General features: G+C 41.9%; 2 protein-coding genes across 2 annotated transcripts in view; one reads left to right on the top strand and one right to left on the bottom strand.

Moving 5' to 3' along the window:
* Positions 1 to 6271, bottom strand: part of mllt3 (MLLT3 super elongation complex subunit) — an 81333-nt gene extending 75062 nt beyond the window's left edge. The window contains exon 1 of the mRNA XM_054733779.2: positions 6205 to 6271. The gene's annotated coding sequence lies outside the window, so the exon portion shown is untranslated. The remainder of the gene's footprint in view (positions 1 to 6204) is intronic.
* The window catches only part of focad (focadhesin), an 83679-nt gene continuing 61368 nt past the window's right edge, over positions 2359 to 24669 (top strand). The window contains exons 1-5 of the mRNA XM_015958191.3: positions 2359 to 2446; positions 10114 to 10185; positions 12147 to 12221; positions 12433 to 12587; positions 21420 to 21518. Coding sequence (XP_015813677.1) covers positions 10129 to 10185; positions 12147 to 12221; positions 12433 to 12587; positions 21420 to 21518 — 386 coding nt within the window. The 5' untranslated portion in view covers positions 2359 to 2446; positions 10114 to 10128. The remainder of the gene's footprint in view (positions 2447 to 10113; positions 10186 to 12146; positions 12222 to 12432; positions 12588 to 21419; positions 21519 to 24669) is intronic.

Genomic DNA, 24669 nt, shown 5'->3' with positions numbered 1-24669 from the left:
TCTTCTTCTTCTTCTTCTTCTTCTTCTTCTTCTTCTTCTTCTTCTCTTGTTCTGACTTTCTCAAGATCCACTGATTTCTCTCTTTCCTATTCATTTTCTCTCTCTCTTTCTTTAAGTTTTATTTTAATTCACAAATGGGATATTTTTCTCATTTGAAACATATTTTCAAAAAAAATTTTGAAAATATTTTTTATACTTCAATTTTTTTGTTTTTGTGATTTTTATCTTGAGAGGCCCTATAAAAATATAGTTTTCTTTCTTTCTTTCTTTCTTTCTTTCTTTCTCTTCTTTCTTTCTTTCTTTCTTTCTGTCATTAAAATCTTTGTGGGCAAACCTCTGTGGGGCCATCGTGGAAATCGTGGACAAACCTTGGTGGGACCCATGAGGCTTGCCCAACTATATTCCATATGGAGCTCATCTAAGTAGGTTAGCATAAAATATAGATCCTTTTATTTGTAGCTACCTCTGTGACAGTTTATAAGCAAAAATCATCTGAGAGCGTAAAAATAAAACAAAACGAAAGCTACATTTTATTTCACGTACTCTTCATTATTATGCAGTTCACTAAAACCATTATCTAAAACAATTCACTCAAATCTGAAGACTATAAGTTAATTGCTGACAAATGCAATCAAATTGTTTTCAATCAGTTAATTACATTTTTTCCGATTTGCTAAAACACTAAACTTCATTGTTTTACACCAAATCCTCTGAACCCTAAACGCGTTTTTCGAATGATACTCAGTTTCAGCCAAGTCTTTAGCATAGTTCAGGTACTTAGACACAATTAGAATTTTCTCAAAACTTTAAACACGTTCTCAAACACATTTCACCACCGGACAGCCGAACGGGCAGCAAAATGTGATACAGAGCTGTCATCTTTTACACACAGCAGCTCAACATTCAGCACATTTCCAAAGATGCGATCAGACCAAATAACAGGCACATTTTTTACTGCACATTATTTATTATACCAGACTGTGATGCTATCATCTCCATTACATTGCTATCTTACTGGCTGCTTATACACGTTTTGTGTTTCTGTTAGAATTGAAAGGATCCTCTGGAGGTATCTTCCTGTTAAAAGGGAGTTTTCCTCTCCACTATCGCTGCATGCTTGCTTAGTATGAGGATTTCTGCAATTTGCTGGGTTCCTTATATAGGGCACATTATTTCTGATTGGCTTAATGAACTGTGAATTGGAATGTTTATTATGTGAAGTGCCTTGAGACGACTCTTGTCGTGATTTGGCGCTTTATAAATAAACTTGAATTGAATTGAAAGACGGCCAAATGATGGTGGACAGACTTCTCTTTTCTACCAACAAGAAGCATCATTGTTCACTTGGTCATTCAAAGTAATGTCATCCAACTCTTTGAAATCAAGCGGTGATTGAAAACAGTGTCAACTTTGATGGGTGAAGAAGTGTTTTTTGTTGCCTTCTACAACATGGTTCGACCAGGTGAGCTCCTCACCTCTGCACCATCACCCTGACAGAACTCACCATTACTGAACATCACCTCCAAAGGTCTAATATCAGGGTGTTTTTCCAAAGATGCATGAGAATGTTGTCTTTGATGTGCATGGTGTTTTCTGGACAGGCCATATGCACAGAGAGACATGATGATGTGGAATGATATGTGAATTAAAATGTGTTTTTCATTCCTTTGGTCGTCTACAGTCAGCACTTCATTAGTCTAATCAGCCTATTTTTGTTAAACAATTAAAATACATTCATTTTCTGGTAAATACAAGCTTTGGAAGCAGTGTCTTCAGCAGTGTTCAGTTGTGAATATACTTTCTGTGTTTGTGACCTGAACACATTGTTCGAACCTAAAACCTGGTGTTGCGTTGGGTTCAAGATCTTACAGAAAAATCCTAATGCTATCAAACAACTTTAGAAATGCCTCAGAATTCATATTATTTAAACTCTATAAATACATTTACAGAAAACATTTTAACCATGAGCTACAGAGTAAAATTTAAGCTTATTTTTTATAAGTAACTGTGTATTTAAGTTAAATATATAAGTAATAAAATAGATCAAAGTGTAATCTCTGAATCTGTGCTAACATAACAAGAAATAGTTTCAATAATAATCAATTGGCAACAAATTAAAACTTCTTCAAATTCTATCTAGAAAGATTTGTTTATGTTTTTATATAAACGTCATGAAAGAACTGCACGTAAACATCACCGATTATCTGTCCGTGTGTGGTCTCTTTCCCTTTCCTTACATTGTTTTATCACATATTTTTATATTTTAAAATAATTTAAATAATTTTTTTTTATTTTGTGTCCTTGTGAATCGCCTCGTGATTTTTTCTTGAGATCGTGCCTTCTTCTTCTAAATCGACAAACTGTTGGGGTCCGGTTTGTCCCTCGCCGCACGCCGTACCTACATGTGGAAATCCACCTGTGAGCTGAAAGCTGGATAGAGAATGAGGTAAAGTTCAACAGCAGCGGCTAGAGCTGGTTTTTGTTTACACTAAAACGCTGTATTTTACTCAGCCGAACTCCGAGAGAAGTAGATTAAAGTTTAGCGGATGTAGGACGACCATTGCCCGGTTTAACGCTCTTAGCATATTAGCATGTGATGGAAGTCCTGTTGATGTGCTACTAGCTTGTTCAGCTAAGCGCCAACCTGACTTTATTCCAATAGTAACGATAACAATGTTCCTGCCAGTGAAACGAGTGTCTAGATGTTCAGAAAAACTAAAAACTTCTTGTAATTTCTCATAAGAACAACAACAAAAAGCCGGGTTGCACTAGGTCGAGAGAGCAGACCAAGCCCACCACAAGAACATAATTAAATCAGTTCATTATCAAAAAGAGAGAATGTTTACTTTATATTTACATGTTTTAATTCGGTCACGCGGACATTGTGTAAACGAGTAGATAAAAATCCCACTAGCATCAGCAGCTGTCTCCAGATAATGAAAGTGAAATGTTTTTATTAGTTTCTGTGGTACATCTGATCCTGCTACGTAAGTAACACAGCTAAATAACACAATAATACCACCACGATCGTATCCAACCACCATGTGGACTGGAAGTTTTTACTTTAAACGTGATGCATGTCAGGCCTTTAAGAAAACCCATAGACCCATCCTACAGGCAGGTCTTTGGCTTCTAGATGTGGCAAGGTGGATAAACGAGGGCCCGGGCGGGATTCGGTCCCCAGACTCCCGGGTGAGAGTCATACGCTCTAACCAGTCAGCCAAAGGGACATCCCCTTGGCCAAGTAGCCAGGGCGCATGATCAATCGGGACATTGTGACAGGACGCTCACACTGTCACATAGAGGACGTAACGAAGACATTTCATTTCTGTCTTTTCTCCACAATTAGCCTGATAATACATATTTTGACCCAAAGTAAAGTATTTCTTTTACTGATTAAATCATCACAACAATCTGGAAAATAATTAATGGCATCACAACTTTGATTGCTGTTACAGTTATAAACAATTGTTTGACCCTTTTTTAAAGCAAATGAAACTTTGTTGGTCCTCAAAATGTCGCTGGAGCCCTGAAAACTGGACACATACAACCCCATAATAAAGCCCAAGCATGGTTTGCCCCACCCACTGAGGCCTAGCCCACACGTAGCCGGGGTTTTTTAAAAACGAATATCCGCCCCTCCAAAAACTTGCATCCACACCACCGCGTTTAAAAACAAACTCTGTCCACACGTACCGGATAAATACGTTGTTAAGGACATGCCAGACCTGTAGGCGGCAGTACTTCCCCGTTCTTAACCTCGTCCTTCGTCTGTGGTCTTCCGCAAGGAGCAGTAATTCCGCTTGCAAAAACAAACAAGCAGAAAGCGCTTGGACAATTGATAAAGCGAGCGCAGCTCTGAGGGCATCCATGCTGTCGGCTAGTGTAAACACAGGTCGCACACGTGGTGTCAGCATTTTTTTGTGGCGGAAAGTGACGTTGCGGACCTTAAAACTCCGGTTTTGTCTGTCCACACGCAGACACCCAAAACGGAGAAAACGCAGATCTTCACTTTGGCCGGAGTTTTTAAAAAGATCCGTTTTCGTGTGAAAAAACTCCGTTTTCGTGTGGATGACAGGCCAAAACGTAGAAAAATATCTACGTTTTGGCAGATCCCCGGCTACGTGTGGACAGGGCCTCAGACAGGAAGAGGAATATTAAATGAGCTGCCTGCTGGTGTGTGTGTGTGTGTGTGTGTGTGTGTAATTCATTCTCAGTGTGAGCAGGCAGTTCAAGATGAGTTAAACAGCACAGTGTAGCTCAGAATGAGTGCTTGTGTCACGTTGTTGTTTGCTCTGATTGGTCCTAGCTCTGTCCAGTTGTGTTCAGAAACAGTTTAAAAGATAAACATGGATTCCACCCCACGACTGGGTGGTTTCAGTGGCTCGTGGCCAGACTTTATATTTTCATGTGAAGGATAGCTTTCCAGCTTTGTATCAACACCGACTGTCCATGAATGAACCACACACATCTTAGATGTAAGGCATTTAAAATGAGAGTTGTCAGTGTACGTCGGTGTTGGCTCTCCACAGAGTAATAATGGCTGTCCACTCCCAACAGACAACACATCCCAAACACATCAGTCCTTTGTGTTGACGTCTGCTAGTGACACAGCTGAGAGAAACTTTATCATCTGTAGTTCCTCGGTTATGCTATTTTATGACTCGCAGCTGAGTGTTCCTGTTGCACCGCTAGCTTTAAGCACACCCAACAACAGTAGAGCGCTGTGATTAGCAAGACACAAAACTGTTCTGGCGAATTGCAGACCTGAGCGCGTGTCTAGACCGACCCGCAGAGCAAAACTTTAGCTCCTGCTGTGGTTTGTCTAGATTTCTAGGCTAACTGATTCATACTTCAGGCATGAACATTTCTGTTGTGAAGCTGCTCAGATTGATAAAACTCCACACAAACACACGTTAAGGTCATGTGATAATCAGTTGACTCTTTAGGACTCCAGCTGAGCCAACATATGACTTTTATGCCATATTGCTTAAGTGAAGGAACTACTACAATATAGGGACTCTGTGATGCTGGAGGTGCATTTTATGACAAATGTAAATTTAGAATTTCCAGCCAAAGGAAGAATAAATAATAGTGATGCACCGATATGAAATGTTTGGACCGATATCCGAAACTAAGATCACTGTTGTGGCTGAAAACCGATATTTGCCGATACCGATTTACGGACATTAACGCTTCTAAAATCAGCTGATTTTGTATAAAATGAAAATGACTAAAGCTGAATTTACATTATTATGTACACACACCACACACATTTACGCTTCTGAGATGATTACACTCACTGTCACACGACTAAACAAATACACATCACCCCCTCACCCTCTGAGGAAAACAAATGGTGACAAGATAGAAAAAATATTGGTTGATAATATCGGCCCGGTTTTTTTATCAGACTGATACCGATATTAAAAAAATGACTAACATCGGCCAATACCGACTTTGATGCTGATATATTGTCCTTCCCTAAAAAGAATCAAATAAAAATATACAAGGAAGTTTTTCTTCCATGTTCTGCCAGATCCTTTATTTCTGTGTATGAGTGAGATTTATAAAAGATGAAGTCCAGCATGATTTACAGTCCGCATCGAAGGATAAACATGGCTAGGGTGAATTTTTGTCATACGAGTCATTTTCAGACCTAGGCAGCCACAAAAAAACACGAGTCATTCTTTTGCCTTCTGAGTGTGTCTAGATTACAGTGACGTGACACGGTCACCAGGTTGTCCATGTTTCAGCCTTGTGTGTGTAAAACACAACCAACCGCCCCCCAAACATGTGCAGGTTGTACGCAGTGAGTGCCCCTCTGTAAAGCCTATATGCTGCCATTTCTAAAGCACTTGTTGGCTCAACGCTGCTCATGCTTTGTCCTCACTTGTATTGCTAATGCAGACGTTGCACTACAAGCCAGCCTATATTGTCTAACTGTACATATGCTGTAGAAGACACTGGAACTGTTGCATTCATATTTTCTGACAGGGTCAGCTATCTATGGGAGAGTGTCAAATTTAAGGCTCAACACACTTATTTTATCATTAAAAATGAGTTTTTTTGGGTCATTGAAAATTAAGAATTTTTCTAAAATTAATTAAAAAAGAACATGCAGACTGCAGACAGTAAATGAGCGCCAAAGCCATGGAAAACCAATGTGAAACACATTTGTTTGTTGCAATATCGTTTCCTTACCTGGTCATGAGGCCCTGGAGCAGAGTGGGAGCCGGTGTGAAGCGTGCTGCAGCAGGGTGGTGGACAGGATAACAGGACAGGCAGGTTTTTCTGTTAGATAACAGGTGGGTGGGTGGGAGGGTGGGGGGTCCGGGACTATGGCTACAGAGTTGAGCTGAACATGGCAAAATGTCGATGTAGACCTCTCATCTACCCCCAAGAGAGTTTGGAGGTAGATGAGAGGTCAGCTGGGAGAGACGGAAAGAAGAAACAAAACAGGAAACTTTTTGTATGATTTTAAAGGTCAAGTTCACTATAAAACAGTTTTTAGTTGTTATTTTTTAAATATGATAGGTCAGTCTGATTTTCACATGCAGACTAAACAGTAGGGATGTAAGAAGATATCGATATGGCAATATATTGTGATATTTTTTACAGCAATATTACATCGACATTCAAAAGCCGTGTATCGGAAATATCGATATGGCAATATATCGTGATATTTTTTCCTGCGATTATTACATCGATATTCAAAAGCCGTATATCTAATTCTTGAAAGAATTTAAATGCAAACATTTGTGTATTTTCTTTTCATTTTGTGCAATTCAATCACCACCCGCTAGTTGGCAGCAGTGTGCAACGGGTTTTGTTTCCACCATTGAAATGTAAATCCCTCCATCATGGTTCAGATACCTCATGTTAAACACGTTACGTATCAGTTTGGACTGTTTATTGGACATTCTTACAATAAATTCAGTAAAAAAAAAAAGCTTGTAAAGTCTGACTGAATGTATCGCAATATATCGTGATATATCATATCGTCTCCCCTGTATCGTGATATGTATCATATCGCCAGAATTTCAAAAATACACATCCCTGCTAAACGGGAAAATATTATTCTTCCCCATGTCCTGCATTAGCTGTCGATTGAAAATAGATGGGGAAACTCCAGGATCAGAAAAGCCTGACAATTGCGCATCATTATGTCACAATAGTATCTTAGCTCACGACAGCAAAGGCAGTTGTTTATTCAGTGTTCAGGAGAGAGCAGGACACATCTTGGCCAGTAGACGCTAACCGTTAGCATTAGCAACACTGCATCTTGGCTGGACTCCTTTAGGCTTGTGTTATTTGGGAAGATAAAACATCAGTGTTGCAGAGCAGAGTCAGCGGTAGAGTCGCGTTGCTGTTAGCCAGTCAGTAGCGACATTGCGCCGTGTTCAGCTCCACTCTGAACTTGCAGCTGAACTCACGGGAGGGTTGCAAGGATTATAAATGTTGGTGGAACGATTATAGTCTGAGAAATAATCACGGTTTCATGATTACCACGATTATTTTACATGAATTGATTTCACGTCTGTATTAACATAATTAAATCACACACACATTCTATAGATTATTGATAAAAGGCATGATTACGATCTATAAAGGGTTTGAACCCCTGAAATATCTGTTGTTCATTTTCAGAGATTTTACCTAAAAAATCTTGGAAGAGTTCTGCGGTGTGGCGCAGTTGCTAATGCTAACAGTTAGCTTCTACTAGCTGAGACGCTCCCTGCTGTTTCCTTGGCGCTAACCAACAGCTTTCCCCGTCGTGAGTCCAGATGGGCGAGTCCATGAATGTTAGTGACAGTGTGACGTAGATCTGTCAGGATGTTCTCATCCTAGAGTTTCACCGGAACTGAAACTGTTGACATCTGGTCAGAGTTAGCACTGAAGGATGGAGACACCTTAACCAATTAAGATGCTGTTATTTAGACCTGGATAAATTATATTATTGTTATGTAGAACAGGAATTGCAGAGAGGGGTTGCTGATTAAATATTAAAATGGCTTGCCGTACAGCTGGTTGTTGACAGGTACAGAGGAAAAGTAGAACAACACAATATGAACCGTTGTTCACTGGATTGTTCTAATATTACTGTTAATCTGTTCATAATAAACGTAATCTGACTCAACTGGAGCTAATCTGTCTGCTTGATAATGTCAGAGATGATAACAAATTGGAAGTGTCTCAACTTTTTTTCTGCCAGCTCTGCAGATGGACGAGACATCGTTCAGAATTTCTCTTTTAGCAGCTTTTGGAGTCTAAAATATTCCCTCACAGGAGACTTGAAGCGCTTCCTAGATGGAAACGGTTAGGATTAGGGTTAGGATTAGGTTCAGGGTTAGTCTACAACAGTCAAGCAGCTTAGTGAGAAGGGAACTTTCACTGAATGGAACCAAAATGCTGAAACATGAAATTAAACCCGAGTTATATTTGGTGTGTGTGCACTTTTGCACACTGGATGTCCAACATGATCCAGTCAACAAACATTTATTATCAGCTGTAATAAAAAAAAAAGGTGTAGACGGGCCACCTGTTTGCTCAACAGCCCTTTTTTTCGGATGGTTCACAGCTGTTTGAAAATCCAGTTCAACAAAGTGATGCAGGGTCATAAAGTCACCACACAAGTTAGACTCACTTCCTTTTTTAAAATAGAATTTTATGTCTATAGAAATTGAACTTGTAACAAGTAAAGTCAATAAAACAGGAAAGTGGGCAGAAAAACAACAAACGAAACAAGCAAACTGTTGGGTGTGCCTTCCATAAAATAAAAATCTATAACTAAAAAATGTGTGTAACGTGATTGTCCTTTTACAGGGTATCCGCGGGTCCTTAAAAAGTCTTAAATTTGCTTTTCCAAATTTAAGGCCCTAAAAATCCTTAAAAATTACAAATAATCCTTAAATACAGTTTCCAAAGACCCAATAAACAAGATTCTTTTATTTATATAAAAAAACTGTGAATTTCTAGTTAGTGTTCAGCATTTTGGGTGTTTGATGTTCAATTCAATTCAAAAATACTTTATTAATCCCAGAGAGAAATTGATTGGCAAGCTGGCATAAGCAGAACCGTACACATTCAGTTGGTTGTGAAAGGGGGCTATTTTTAGATGAGCACATTAGCTGGTTAAGCTAGTGGGAGCTTGCACCATGGGGAAGTGCAAGTTTAATGGTAACTGGATGGCTAATCCCATGTTCGCGACGTGGTTAGCACCAGTTCCAGGTAATAGCTGGAAATTATAGCTTAAATTTAATTTTAAAAATAGCTTAAATTTGGTCAAAGTGGCCTTAAAAAAGGTCTTAAAAAGTCTTAAATTTAGCTCCCTTAAACCTGCAGATACCCTGCTTTAGTCATCTCTGACTTGTTTTACATATTCAATCCACCTATCCCATCACTTCAAAAAGACAGGATCCTGTCGCAGTCTAAGGCCCACTTTCTGTGGTTTCCAAGCAGAGATTCTTGTTGTAAAATTCAACAGAAATAATCTGCAGGTTAATGAAGTGTTAATGTTGGGAGACTAATTCACTCAGGCTGCAGTGGTTTACATTATTTAGCTGCTGATAGGTATGTGTATTGGTGAAAATCTGGCAATACAATACGTATTACGATACAGGGGAGACGATACAATATATCACGATATATTGCGATACATTCAGTCAGACGATGTTGGCGATTTTTTAGACTAAATTTATTATAGGAAAATTCAATAAACAGTCCAAACTGATACTTAACATGTTTAACCAAAACAGAGGGATTTACATTTCAATGGTAGAAACAAAACCCATTACACACTGCTGCCCACTAGTGGTCGGCGTTTGAATTGCACCACAAGAAAAGAAAATACACAAATGTTTCCATGTAAATTCTTCCAAAAATTAGATACGCGACTTTTGAATATCGATACATTTTTGCAAGAAAATATATCACGATATATTGCGATATCGATATTTTCGATACACAGCTTTTTAATATCGATATAATATCGCTGGGGAAAATATCACGATATATTGCCATAATCGACATTTTCTTACATCCCTAGCGGCTGAGGATAAAACTTGGGTACATTTTGACTTAGGACAGTTGTGGGTTGTTCTTTGTGTTCAGGTGTGAGACGCTGATATGATGGAGAGTTTGAAGATGCAGTTAGATTTCTCCAGCCCTATCATACAAGCCCAGGTAAGCAGCTGACTCTGGATAAGGAAGCATGTCTTATCTTGGGACAGTGGTGAGGTCGCCTCATATGCTTCAACAGTGAGGTGGGGACACTATATGGTGTCTACTGTCTGCCAGCCTGAACTGACCTGCTTGTGCAGGTTAAATTAGATTTCTCCATCCCTGTCACAAATTATGTTACATGTGATATAAACTGCCCGCCCCCCCCAAAAAAAGTCCTCACCTGGATCTAACTAAGCAACTAAGCAAAGAGGTACAAGCCTCCTATTGGATAATTACTGCATGGGCGATTGTCTTTCAGCTGGCAATAAGCTATTTAACCCCAACAGATGCAACAAGCTGCTTCTCGTTTCCTACACAACCAGGTGGAAAGACTCATCTGGTGATGGAAAAGATGTTAGTCTGTGTGAGAAGGGTCAGATCATCGGCATCGAGCAGAGAAAACATCTAAGGAGATGCAGAAATGACTAAAACTGGGTTTAGAAGTTTATTAAAACTGGTCTGATGAGTCCAGATGGACCCTGTTCCAGAGTGATGGTGCATCAGGGTAAGAAGAGAGGCAGATGAAGTGATGCACCCATCATGCCATCATCATGCATGATGGCTTTAACAGCTCTAGGGAAGAAGCTGTTCCTCCGCCTGGTGGTTGTGGCCTTGATATTCCTGTACCATTTCCTGGATGGTAGCGGCATACACAGTTTGTGACCTGGATGGGAGGAATCAGCAGCGATACAGTTAGCCTTCCTTTGTAGTCGGATGGTATATACTGGTCCAGATCAGGTAGTGGGCTCCCCATGATCCACTGTGCAGTTTTCACCACCCTGGCCAGGTCTATTTTGTTCTGGACGGTACAGCTCCCATACCACACCATCATACTGAGTGATGGGATGCTCTCAATCATGGCTCTGTGGAAGTTCTTTAGCTGTTGGGGGGGACAGATCGGCTCCCCTTCAGTTTCCTAAGGAAGAAGAGTCTTTGTTGGGCCTTCTTTACCAGAAAGGAAGTGTTCAGTGACCAGGTTAGATCTGAGGTGATGTGGATGCCCAGTAATTTGATGTTGTCTACACGTTCTACTAGCTCCGTCCCCAGATGAGTAGAGGTGGGTGCTCTGTCCTGTTGGACCTCCTGAAGTCCACTATGACCTCCTTGGTCTTACTGGTGTTGAGCACCAGGTTGTTCAAAGAGCACCACAGAGTGAGGTCCTGTATCTCCTCTTTGCAGAGGGTCTCATCGTTGTTTGTTATGAGACCCACTATGGTGGTGTCATCTGCAAACTTCAAAACCATGTTTGAGGGGTGGAGGGCTGTGTAGTCGTGGGTAAATAATGTGAAGAGAGCTGGACTGAGCACACAGCCCTGTGGTGTGCCTGTGTTTAGAATTATGGTGGATGATGTTTGGTCTCCTATTCTCACCACCTGGGGCTGATTAGTGAGAAAGTCCCTGATCCAGAGGCACATTGAAGCAGAGAGTCCCAGGTTATAGAGTTTCACTATCAGCTTGTCTGGGATGATGGTGTTGAAAGCCGAGCTGAAGTCGATGAATAGCATCCTAACATAGGTGTGATGATGCTGCAGATGTGTCAGAGTGGTGTGTAGTGCAATAGAGACAGCGTCCTCAGTCGACCGGTTCCCCTTGTAGGCAAACTGGGATCTGTCCATACCAGTAGGAAGGCTGTCCTGGATGTATTTAAGACTGCGTCGACTTCTACTGCCTGTTGGCGCAGAAGAGAAGTAGTGCCACCATCTTGGATCGGTTGCTTGCTCCTCTTTGACAGTTTTTAGTGCCACCCTGACATTTAAATCAGAATACTAGTAACCAAAGGAGTATTTGTTAGATTACTTGATGCCTATAATTTTCTGAGCTGCAGCCCTAATTAACTGAATCTCTAAACACAACTGACTGCCGTTTATGGTCCTGTTCTAAAAATGTGGCTCTTCTGCCCAAAAATGTTTGGGTTCCTCCAGGGTGTGAGAAGCCTAGTTGCTGCTGTGCTAAAGGAAAAAGGATCAAATGGACCAATCATGCAGTCCTCCACCCAGGTGGGTTCTTTCAGAAAGATTATTTTCATGTGGCTTAAGGTAAACTCTAGATTCATCTAATTCATGCAGTTTGTAAATTATTACTTAGTAATTAGTTATTTTTAAATTTGTGACATTTATTAGTATATAATTATATTTAATCTAAAAAAATAAAGTAGACGTGAGGCTTCCTGGATTTAACCTGACTGAACTGGTTTGTATTACATGGAAGGGCCCAGCGTTGGAGGCTCTGTGGCAGCAATGCTGCAGCGACTGTGCACTTGTGCGTTCAGCCTGCTGCGATGCCGTGGTGTTGTTGGTGGATCAGGGCCATGCAGACCTGCAGTACATCCTTAGCAATGTCCTCATTCTCCTGCCTTCTGCAAGGTACACAACACACTCACACATGTATCGGTAAAATGAACTAAAATATTAACAAGAGAAATAAATATAAGTTGAGTTTTCCACACAGCCAGACTGAAAGATATATGGATAAATGTTGTGGTTTTTATTTATTGATTTCTTTATTTTTTCAGATCTAAATTATGATTTCAAACAAAGAGATTACATTGTCATCAAAGCTGCGTTTTTTTGTAATACCCCTGACTGACAGGATTTGTTGTGTCAGTTATTTTAGAAATCCAGGATTTTGCCCTGGGTTTAAAAGTGTCATGGTGGCGGTTGTTATTTCCTTTGAACAACACAATGAGTTGTTTTCTTAATTTTATTTAGAACTTGGTTTGTTTCATATAGCCTTGGTGACTGAGTCCCATCATCAGAACACCAGTGGTGCCTCCAGAAAATGTTCATAGGGGTGGCCATGGGCCAGAGAAAGTTTTGGGGTGGCACACCAAATTGATCCTTGTGGTATCTCTGGAAAAAGTTTGTCTTGTAATGATGCAATAAATGCTTCTTTATTCATTTTCATAAAAAAAAAAACAACCAAAAAACACACATCAAATTTGAGAAACAGAATTAAAAAAAAAGCCAATGGGGTGGCCTGCTATTTTCTAGGGTTGGTCATGGCCACCCCTGGCCACCCCTTGGAGGCGCCACTGCAGAACACTGACCAGAATTCCATTTGAAAACAAAAAAGCTGCTTGGTAGGATGAGCCAAACCATATATATTTAACAGCTTTACTTTTCCAATGAAACAGATAACATCCAACTAAAAAAATAACCATAAGCCATTTAAAGAGACAATGTGAAGTTTTTAACATTAATCTTTGGAAATATCCATCGAAATGTTGTTGAAAATGAATGAAATGAGGCCCAGCTGGGCATATTGGCAGCTTTGTAACATCTAACCATAAATATCGGGTTTAAAATACATGGTAGCGGGTCTAAAGCCTAATTTATACTTCTACGTCTGCGTGGGGACGGACGCACGCAATGCCGTTATCCGTCCTTTAGAGGGCTCTCCGACAGGCTCACAAGGACAGACCGAGTTGAGCCCTCTTTTCTAAACATCCGTCCATCGAGACGGAGAACGCAAGCTTGTGATTGGTCAGGGCGCCGTTGTCGTCTACAGCACCGCCATTGTGCCCTCAAAAACGTGAAGAGAGCCTAGGATATCTAGCGGCAGCTTGAAGAATACCTCACAGAAAAACTCTAAAAATGTCAACATCGTATTTCCCCGTGACTGGAGGAGGGAAAAGATACACACGTGTTTTATTGGTGGACAGAAATGATGGGAAACGTGGGTTTGGAGGTGGTGAGCACATGAAGAGGTGGAGGTGAACAAGGGACAACTTTGTCCATAATAACTCATTCACTGCCATTGACGACTAAAGTCGTCATTTTAGATCCAACCGTTTACTGCCAATGATGACTAAAGTCGTCATTTGCATTTTTTTTTTACTGTTTGAGCATCGGAACGAGCCCCTGCGTTGATAGAACAAACATCTCAGCCCTGAAGCCGATCTTCATCCGCATATGTCACAGATCACATGATCAGGAAGCAACAAATCCATGTGTTTGGAGATCGTTTTGGGCTGTTCCTGTAAAAAAAAGTGAGGCGCGAACCGGAAAAGCGTCTGCCGATCACAATTTGACAACGGATTATGAAAGAACGGATAACACTCGAAACACCCGGCTTCTTCCTGATGTAAGAGGTGAGTCTCCTCTTTGTTTAGGTTGTTTTGGCATCGACATCATGCTAGCGTGCAACGTTCTGTGACTCTTAAGAAAACAGTAAAAACGGTGAGAAACGCTGGCAGCGAAGGCCGTTAGCGATCAGGAAACGGCTGGCAGTGAATGAGTTAAAAAGTCTCTTAAATACTATTGTAAAGGATGGGTCATTTACATCTTACTTATGAACCGTCAAATGTGAGATTCCATAGAAATATGAAATATCAAGTTGATGGATCTTTGAATATTTTAACCAGAAGATCAGAACTTTTTATTGCAGGGATTACTTGACACTTGGTATTAACTCAGAGGAAAGAAAGAGTCAGGTTTATAATAGTTAAGAAATTTATTTCTGCACAATTTAAACAAGACTAACTTAAACACTCTGTGTGCTGATGGACTAGGTGGAATGAAACGTGAGAGGATGGTGTATGTGTGGAATGTGGTTATCAGAACCTTAGGATCAGGAGAAGCATTTAGTTCTGAGTGGGAGTGAATGTTTCGCTCGGAGAAGTATAAATTAGGCGCGAGTCTAATCGGAATCTGGTGTCCTTGTGCTTGCAAGGCTCCAACGAAAACTCCCCCCTCAGAAGATATGTGGAATGTGCCGTCGCTATGGCAACTCCACTCTGTCTCCTTTCCCAGCCTGAGCGGGACTGCGGGAAGGCCGCTGAAGCGTCCAGGGTCACTGCAACCCTCCAACCCTCAATGCTCCTCCCCCTATCCACACTGAGGTGACATGCGCTGCTTATCGTGGCTGCAGGAACTGAAGTGGGGATAGTTCCAACCCACCACCCCACCTAGTGGACACTTATGTTGTGTTGTCTGAAGTCTGTTGCATATCTGTCTGAGGTGTTTTTTTGCAGAGCAAAGCTGCCGTCCCTATGGAGGGTAACTCTGAAGTGCCTTTTTTCCCTCCACCTGAACCAATCCTCATGTAACCCTCTTATCTCTATTAAGGTAGCGCGACTCAGGGTTGCGAATGACCACAGTCACCAATTCTTGTCATGTGTCTTGCCCATGTATGTCTGATCTCTGAATTGTGTGTACTGAAACTCTAATTTCCCTCTGGGATTAATAAAGTATCTTTGATTGATTTGACTAAACTTTAGTAGGAGATTTATAACACACATGAAACGCCATCTGTCGATCTACGTACCCCGGGGGAAGCCTCTGTTAGATCCAGAATGTCGAGGTCCTCTTGGCCCCTCCTTGGAACTGAAGCGGTAGAAAAGCCGTGGTGCCGACCAAACTAGTCTTGGAATGCTTCCAGGTCACGACAGGTTCATTGGCGCCAGCAAGACCATGAAGGGGTCGTGAAGTTCCGCTTTTATTCTGAAGGAACCGTTGCGGTCAGGTGTAACGTGCAACAGATTTTATCCAGCTTGTCGAGGTTCTTTTGGCTGAAGAGGAAGTCCGGATGGCCTGTCCGAGACTTCTCTAGAACACTTTGAACTAAAGAAAAGGTGGCGTGGGATAGTTTTTATAATTGTCATATTTTGGTTTACTGGCGAATCAGAATCTGACATGCAAAAGAGGGTTTATACAAACACCACAGAAAACCACGCCTTGCGCCAGAAAGGAAGGTTCTGATTGGATCAGACAACAGGAAATGTGTCGTGACTTTAGCATTACGTGTCATTAATGTCCAAGATTATAATTACTTATAAAATACTACTGATCATAGGATTATAATATCAAGTAATAACATTGCCATTTCACAGATTGATTGAACATTGGGCTCACATTATTATTGGTAATAACAAAGTTGGTTGATTATGTGTTTATCAAGAGAGTTCTTCGTCTTCGTCTTGAGCTGTAACAGAGGTGAAGCAGTTCAGATGAGCAGAGTGCATGAAAGACCTTGGCCAACATCTCATGTAGATTAGCCTGTCAGAGACTTTATGTCTCTGCTTGAGCAGACGCAGCAGATCATGACCTTTAGGTCAAAAACAGGACATTCATGACGCTACACAATATATATAGTAAATGCACTATTTTGGACAGGATGCATGACAGGATACCACAGAACAGCGCTACGCCCTCTGTTGTTCTGGTGAGGAATTGCTTTGCAATGCTCCCCAGGAGACAGAGAAGTATGAAGGCAAAGCGTCTCCGTCCGTGCGCGCATGTCCCTTGTGGAGCTGACGGAGAAGTATAAATTAGGCGTAAGACTCTGGGTGACGCCATAATAGATGTGATGTTTACTTCTACAGGAGTCCGTGAGGAGAAAATGCATTTACTGATTTGTAACAAACTGTTACAAAACCTTTGCCATTCATAATTATTGTTGTTTTATATGTTTACCTCTTCACTTGTTGTCGGCGATGAACGGGAGTCTGATGTATTTGTCATTTTTTTTTATTTTTTTTTTTATCTATGTGAAGCACTTTGTGATTCTATGTCTGTGATAAATGCTATATAAATAAAATATACTTACTACTACTACTATTTTGCTGGAAATTGCACCTTCCAGGGAATTATGTACCTTAATGGCCGTCCATTGGTAAGGTCTAACCCAAACACAAAAGCACTGCTTGCTGGCAATGGTTTTGGTATGTACTACCCCCTATTGCCCCTGACATCGTCTTTTATCTTCTCCCTTAAAGTGACGGTGTGTATTTTTCAAGGTGGTAAGGGCCAGTAGAGGTAAATGTGTAAAACAACAGCGTTTGTGTCACACCCTGTCCTGTCTTCTCTTAGGTTTTAGTCTGTGTCTCCGTTAATTGCTCCCACCTGCCTCTTGTTTCCCAATCACCATAGCTCCCGTTCCTCGTGTATTTAAACCCCTTCTGTTCTGTGTTCCATGTGGTGTCATTGTTTCAGTTGTCCAGCGTGTGTGTTCAAATAAACTTATGTTAAACGGACTTACCTGTTCGCCTTTTTCCCCCGCGTTTGGATCCTCATCTGATCACCGCTCCACTCACCAGGCACGCACGCTCGTGACAGTTTGTGAAATGATTTTGTAATCATTTGTTAAATCAGTAAATTAAATTTGTCCTCAAGGGTTCAGGTAGAGGAAAACATGGCGTCTAATATGGCGTCGCCCAGAGACATGACTGGGCATCTTTTAACCGTTTAAGACTGTCAGGAGCGCCGGCGCTCCCATTTACATATCTGTGTTCAGATGCTTGTAGAACTGAAACTATATAAGATAAAACCAAATTCTCTTTTGCATATTAAACGGGAGGAGTTACACTTATATCTCACACACTGAACACGTCCCAGAGCGCTGCGTATTTCCGCTAACGAGTTTGCAAAAAGCGACTAAAATGCGCAAATAAGAAAAGTGTTTTCATTCAGACACAGATGCTGTGTCTGCAGCTCACAGGGCTTCACAGGCTAGAATAAACGTCGTCACGTTGTACACGTGATCTGTCACATGATTATCACTCACCCAATCACTTGCTTTGACGTCATTTTCCTGCGAATTGTAGTTCTTTGTAGTCCAAGTCTTTCGGCTTTTTCTTGTGCTTTTTCACAATAATACAATAATAATACGTTTAGACAAACACATCCTACACACATCACACACCCACTACAGACTCCCGACACACTCACACACCACTACGAACGTTTTGATGACTCGCAGACCCACCAAACAGCGCATCCTCCCTCCTCGAAGCAGTTGACGCCATTACAGCGTCGGGTGGTGTTTAAGTTTCTGTTTCTGTTTACTCACGTATATCTTCTTGTGACTGGGCCACATGAAGAGATCACTTTGTTTCTCCTTCAGCCAGTGTGTGGTCAACTTAGCTGTGTGCTTCAGACCGTTGTCATGTTGAAAGGTGAATCTTTTACCATGTTCAACTTTCTGGCAGAGGATAGCAAGAATTTACCCCATCCATTTTTCTTTCTACCCTAACGAGAGCCCCAGTCCCTGAGGAAGAAAACCCCCCACAGCAGGATGCTGCCACCGCCATGCTTTACTGTAGGTATGGTGTGTTCAAATAGTTATTTCAAAGCTCAGATGAGCTTCAATTTGGACTTTCTTGAGAAGTGGCTTTTTTTCTTGTGACCCTCCCAAACAAGCCACATTTTGTGAAATTGTTGTCACATGCACAGAATGACCACGTTACCATTAAGTCCTGCAACTCCTTCAGAGTGGCCATCGGCCTCTTGGTGTCCTCACTTCCAGTTTTCTCCTTGCTCTTTCATCTGGTTTGAAGAGATGACCCGGTCCAGGGAGGGTCCTAGGAGTACCAAATGCCTGCCAATTATTTAAAGGGGCATTATGGAAGTTTGACAGCCAAAACATGTATAGAAATAATAAATGTCTTCTTCATACATTCTCCTGCAATGCCCTGGTCCTGTAGAATGAGCCCTGGCATTTTTACTGTGATTGCCTGTTTTTCTGTAAAATCACAGAAAAAGAGAGATGCTCGGGTCGAGCAGGCTGCTTCATGCGCGTTCACGCTCAGGCATCGCCCGTAGCATTTGCTCTCCGTAGCTTTAGCAGCAGAGAGAGAGGCAGTGCCACTTTGTCGCTGTTCCTAACGCCTAGTGACAAAGCTAGCTACATTTCTGAGGACCCTTAGCTACTTTCTGTAGACCTTCTAGATATTTCCTGCAAATTAGCAACAAAACAGCCATTTTCACTCCGAGCCGTTCTTTGAACGTTGTTTCAGCTGTCATCAAGGATATAAATGTTACAGATACTGTGAATGTTACTGGTGCTTTTGCTCATCTAGTACGACGTCTGACTCTCGTGTAGAAGACCTGGGTTCGATTCTGGATGTGAACATAGTTTATTTAGAGTGTATTTTTTACATTAATGGTATATTTTTTACAGTAAGACGCCCAAATTTTTATTTGAGACTCGCCGAACGGCATTGAATTCACAGATAAAAAAGATGTGGGTTCAACTTTCATTTTGGAACAATTTTTCAAGCAAGGGAAGGGAATGATCTGAGCATGCAGGAGGACTGACCCATCATAAACCTTTGTCGGCTGTGCTGAAGAGAAAGGTACAGAACCAAATTATTTAATTAATTAGCTGTGCGTTCTCCTGTCCTCTGTCCTCCGACACACACACACACACACACACACACACACACACACACACACACACACACACACACACACACACACACACACACACAGTTATTTTTGTTAAGGAGTGTGCACGTACAGCATGCGCGCCTCGCGCACGAGCCTACTATTGAAGCTGCCGTTACGCTTTTGGCCTGAGGGGGCGATCGCGAGCATAAAAATTCAAAACTTCGTAAAGTCCCTTTAAACTTTACGGTGCTTCTTGGCGTTGACAACACCTTTAGGATTTTTCTGTCTACGTCTCTGTCTCTCAGATCTTTTGAAAGTGGCTTGCCACCCATGGTCATTTGTTTGCTGTCAGTGCACTACCAAGCCAGTGAATGCTCCATGAAAAGCTGCTTTTATGCTCGACTCATCACATTGATTACAGTCAATCACAGCTGGAAGCCAGTAACCTCTGCTGAGGAAATGGTGGTTACCTCCCCTGACTGAGTCTGAAAGTCTTAATCTCAGTATTGCTTGTTTTTACATTAATATTTATCAGTGAATTAGGGCTGGGGGTAAACGATTATTTTAAAAACGATTATTCTGACGATTATTTTATAGAATAGTCGACTATTCTAATGACTATTTAGAAAGTTAATCTAATGATTATTTTTCTATTGCACAGTTAATAAAAACCAGAAAATCTCAAATAAATTCCTCAAAAAAATTGATCAATTGTTACTGTAAGAGAATAAACACTACAGGCCTTCCATTTTGTACAACACTGCTTTTATCGTGTTGGTTATGTTCTGGTGACGTGTAGAACTTGGGAGTGCAGGCTGCTGCCTGAGAGGTGGTTGGAGACGGAGTGTCTCCATGCTGCTTTGTTTTGGTCACTTATGAGCGTGAGGCGAGTGGTGTTACGACTCTTCCTGGGGAGTTTGGCTCGTGTGCAAAAAGGAAGGGACAATAACGGGATTTAAAAGTTAAAATGATGATCAGGTTTATTTACAACTACAAAAAATATAAATCTTTCCATCCACAGGTTGGGAATAATAAAACTAATTCTGCCTGTGGGGAATTAAAACAAAAGTACAAATAAGTAGGGATGTCCCACTGGGCAAAGATTACAGGGTTCTGGACCAAAATAAGGATCTCCAAAGGTCCAAACTCTAAACTGGGCGGTTAAACCAAACTCAAGGTGATATTTTAAACTAAACCGAAAACCCACAACACTCTAAATGTAATAAAAGGGAGATCTGCACCACAAAAAAGATGAACTCTAAACCAAAACGTAACAGCTTATCCCAACGCAAGAAGCTTTTAGCGAAAACGCTAACAGTTGCTTTACCAACGTTAAGTTCAAGTTACCAAGTTTAAATAAACCAAAAATACCCAGCAGCAAACAGACCAGCACGGAGGAGAGACTGCTACCACCAAAACAGCTCTCCTAATGCCTGAAAGAAGCTCCTTAATGAAGGTAGAAACGCTCCCGGTGATGTTCTACATCTGCGGTAGAGACGAAGCAGCGCATCTGACCCCGGAAGTTGTTATCCGTTGCCGGGAGACGAAGGCGGGCAAAACGGGAAAGGGATCTAGTAGCGGACGGACGTTGTTCCGGGTCTTCGGTATTTGGCGGAGATGTTAGTGAAGGCGGAGAAGAGGGCGAACTAGAGGAAAAACAGGCAGATTCCACTTCTATTTACAAACTCCTGGGGATGCAACAAGTGGGCGCGGTGCGTCGACTACCGGATCTGACGCCGACGAATTTTTAGAATCGAGCCGTCGACGTCGTCGAGGCTTCGCTACAGCCCTACAGTGAATGTTAGGTTGCGTTGGATAAGTAAAGCTGTCAAAAGATATTCTTTGTTTGTATTCCATTTAAGGCTGTAGAGCAAAAAGATTTCCAAGTTTTTCAAAGTAGGTGATTGTTTTCTACATCCAGATATGTTGCTGTGTTGTCATGTTAACCATTTAACCCAGCTGGATGTTTCTTATATAGTACTGTTGTAGTGTTTATGCTGTGATCCGTCTGAATATGTTCTGAATCTTCAGCACTCATACAAATAACTTGTTTTGGGACTTTTGTTCCTTTTTCTGCACTGTGAACAGAAATACTCAGGGACTAATCCGAATCATGGGACAAATGTTGAAGATGCAGGCTGACCAAGAACATGGGAAAACACCTTTCACCTGTCCGTATTCTGTCAGGTAAGTTCATCATCTTACCTGTCTGATTGTGCGTTCATCATCTACTCACTTCATATTTAGATGAGTTGTGACAGCACTCAGACAGAGCCAATGTAACGGCTAATAGAAGCCAAACCTGATTTATAGACTCCTGTTTGGAAAACATGTCAAGTGACCAATCAAACCTGAAAATGAGAACAGAAAAAAGTCACTTGTTTGGATTAGGGGCAGTCCTAAAAGTCTTTTTATGAACCTTGTAGCAAATAGAGATGTGGATAGTGGGTACCCTTCTGGTAATGAAAGAAAAACCCTCAATGGTCATTGAAACAACTTAAACCTGGCAAAAAAAACCTGTATTTAAAGTGTCTTCCAGAGGCCTAGAAGCCCCGAGGCACTTTAAAACACAACAGTCATTCACCCATGCACATACACATCACATACTGGTGGTAACTAGCCACAGATGCCCATGGCATCTTTTTGTTTCACCCAAATATCAGGTAAAGAAGGCTTGAGGCTAACATTGAGCTAACAGTGAATTAGAAGCAAATGGTTATTAAAAATATCTCAAGTTTCTTTTTAAATAACCAATAAGTCAGTATGACAGTGAAATGTGTGTGTGAAGTGAATAATTAGTCAGTCGTTGCGTTTTACTTCCTTTAATGAGTTGTTCGGAACAATAACAAGACAGCAAACAACCACACTTCCTCTAATGGCGAAGGTATGTTATTGTTAGAAGTGTAGAAAGGGAGAGCTGAGATGGAAGGCGAAGCTCTTAATTGATCATTTATCTACGTTCCTACCCTCACCTATGGTCACGAGCTTTGTAGTGACCGAAAGAACGAGATAGGCTGAGATAGGTTAAGAAGCTGGGAGAGGCTCACAGTAGATCCGCTGCTACTCCATATTGAGAAAAGCCAATTGATGTGGCTCAGGCATCTGGTCAGGATGCCTCCTGGACACCTCCCTGGTGAGGTTTTCTGGGCACGTCCAACTGGGAGGAGACCCAGTGAAAGACACAGGAGGGACTATGTCTCTTGGCTTTCCGGGGAACGCCTTAGGATTCCCCGGAGGAGTTGGCCCAAGTGGCTGGGAAGAGGGAAGTCTGGGCCTCCCTGCTTAGGCTGCTGCTCCCGCGACCCGACTCCGGATAAGCAGCTGAAAATGGATGGATGGAATTGCAGAAAGTGCTCCCCACCGTAAAACACCCGAGTGCCAACACCAGACATGACCATGTAACAACTTACTGTGTGTGACAAGAGGCGACGCCTGCCGAACACTGGCACCACTGGTCCAAATCGCCCTGGTATCGTTCCCCGCAGCTAGTAAAGGACGTTATTACCTGTAGTTTGACCAGCTCAGAAAATGAATGCATCAATAAGTAATTAGATGATGAATGACTGTAGGGAGATATCTTAGACGATAGATTCAGATTCTAGTTTGTATTTCGGTTCAGATACGGGGGAGGGGGGGCTGACTGCTGGTATTGTGTGTGAGTGTGCGTGAGAGTCTACATGTCTGCAAATTTTGCTGAAAGTCACCCATTTTATCACCTCAGCTGCCAGTTTTCCCATCTTTTGCTTAAATGTGTAAGAATTTCTCTGTGAAATAATCACTAAACTGTCTCATGTGTCAACAATGTTGGAAGGATGGTTACACTGATTTCCTTCTCAGCAAACTGGGTGGTTGCCAGTTTTTCTCCTTTTAAGTAGGCGGAAGAGGAACCATAGACAGACACTGGACATTGCAACGCTCACTTTTATAAAAACATTTATTTTTGAGGCAAAAAATGCAGTTCCCACCACCACCACCACCTTTTTGGCCGTCACACGTCTTGTCACGCCCAGACAATCCAAAAATGGGAAAAGAGGTGGAGCTGAGGGTCCAAATGAACCAAAATGGACCAGTGTAGCTACTAGCTAACTGAGCTAATCCCTGGAGCTCCGGGACAGCTAACCCGCGCTTCTAGCTTCTGTGCGAGGCTGTAGTTTTGCTGGTCACCCGTGGAGCTCTAATATGGAATGTAAAAAGTACAAGCAGAGCCTCAGTTTGCTGTGATCGGATCCAAACATCCTGGCCACTTACGTCAGCTCCACTCCTCCGCTGGCGATTGGAAATCAGCAGGGCATTAGCTGCTTCTGCTACATGGTAATGCTAGCACTTTTAGTGAGAAAAACGGTTGAATGATTCAAAAGGGAAGGCACCTCCGGCCTGTTGGGTAAATAAACTAGAGCTAGGTGAGCTGAGCAAGTATATGTTTATATAGCAGAGGCTATCGGGTTTCGCTGGTCCACCACGCGGTCAAAGATCCGCAAGGTTGCCGTTGTTGACGCTGAGCCAGGAGCCGTGTCGGCGCTCACGGGCAGGAAGAGGAGCTGTGAGCCGCGTGGACACGGCTCCTGGCGGCCAGTCGCCTGCATCTTAACAACAGTTCCTCGCTGGGAGACATGAGAAGCTAGGCACCCACTCAAGTTTCATTACCCAGCCAGCAACACCGCTAACATGTTTCACCGAGCAGTGTTACGTTAAATGCACAGCATTATCCCCATTCAAACAGAAAAATGAAGTACAGAAATATAATTGTACTTACTGATAAAAATGAAGCAGAGACTTCTTGGATGATAACCACAGCTTTGCCCTCTGTCCAGATAATTCCATGATTAACATCCTAACACAAACACTCAGAGGCCTTTCCCGGAGCCAACCGCTAGCGCTGATGCAAGCCTGACGCTTGTGCAACCTGTCAATCAAATCTAATTATTCATCATTTTAAGCGTGAAATGACACCTAAACAGAAAAGTTAGAAAGATTCACCCCCTCAGAGTTGTCATGACTGTAAGCTAGAGCTATTAAACCTAAAATGTTATTTTGAACCAGGCTGTAAACACGCTTACTTCGTTTTTAACATGGGAGTCAATGAGGATATGCTCACTTCTGTTGCCAACCCCTAGTGGATGAGGGTGGAACTGCAATTATTGGCACTTCCTTGTTGGCTTCATGAATTTACTGGACTATGGGGGCTTGAGAGGGCGGTAGTCACAGTTTACGATCTGCGATCCTGCAGGGTTGCCAAGTCTGCGTCGGCTGACAAAAGGTAGCAGTGTTCTGGTAAGAATGGTACTGAGAATGAACTTGTTTGTTCTGAGACACGGACTGCAGTACACAAATGTGACCA

The sequence above is a fragment of the Nothobranchius furzeri genome, chromosome 3 (assembly GCF_043380555.1).
Source record: "Nothobranchius furzeri strain GRZ-AD chromosome 3, NfurGRZ-RIMD1, whole genome shotgun sequence".
NCBI lineage: Eukaryota > Metazoa > Chordata > Actinopteri > Cyprinodontiformes > Nothobranchiidae > Nothobranchius > Nothobranchius furzeri.
The sequence above is the reverse complement of the archived record's forward strand: the minus strand, read 5'-3'. Positions and strand labels throughout refer to the sequence as shown.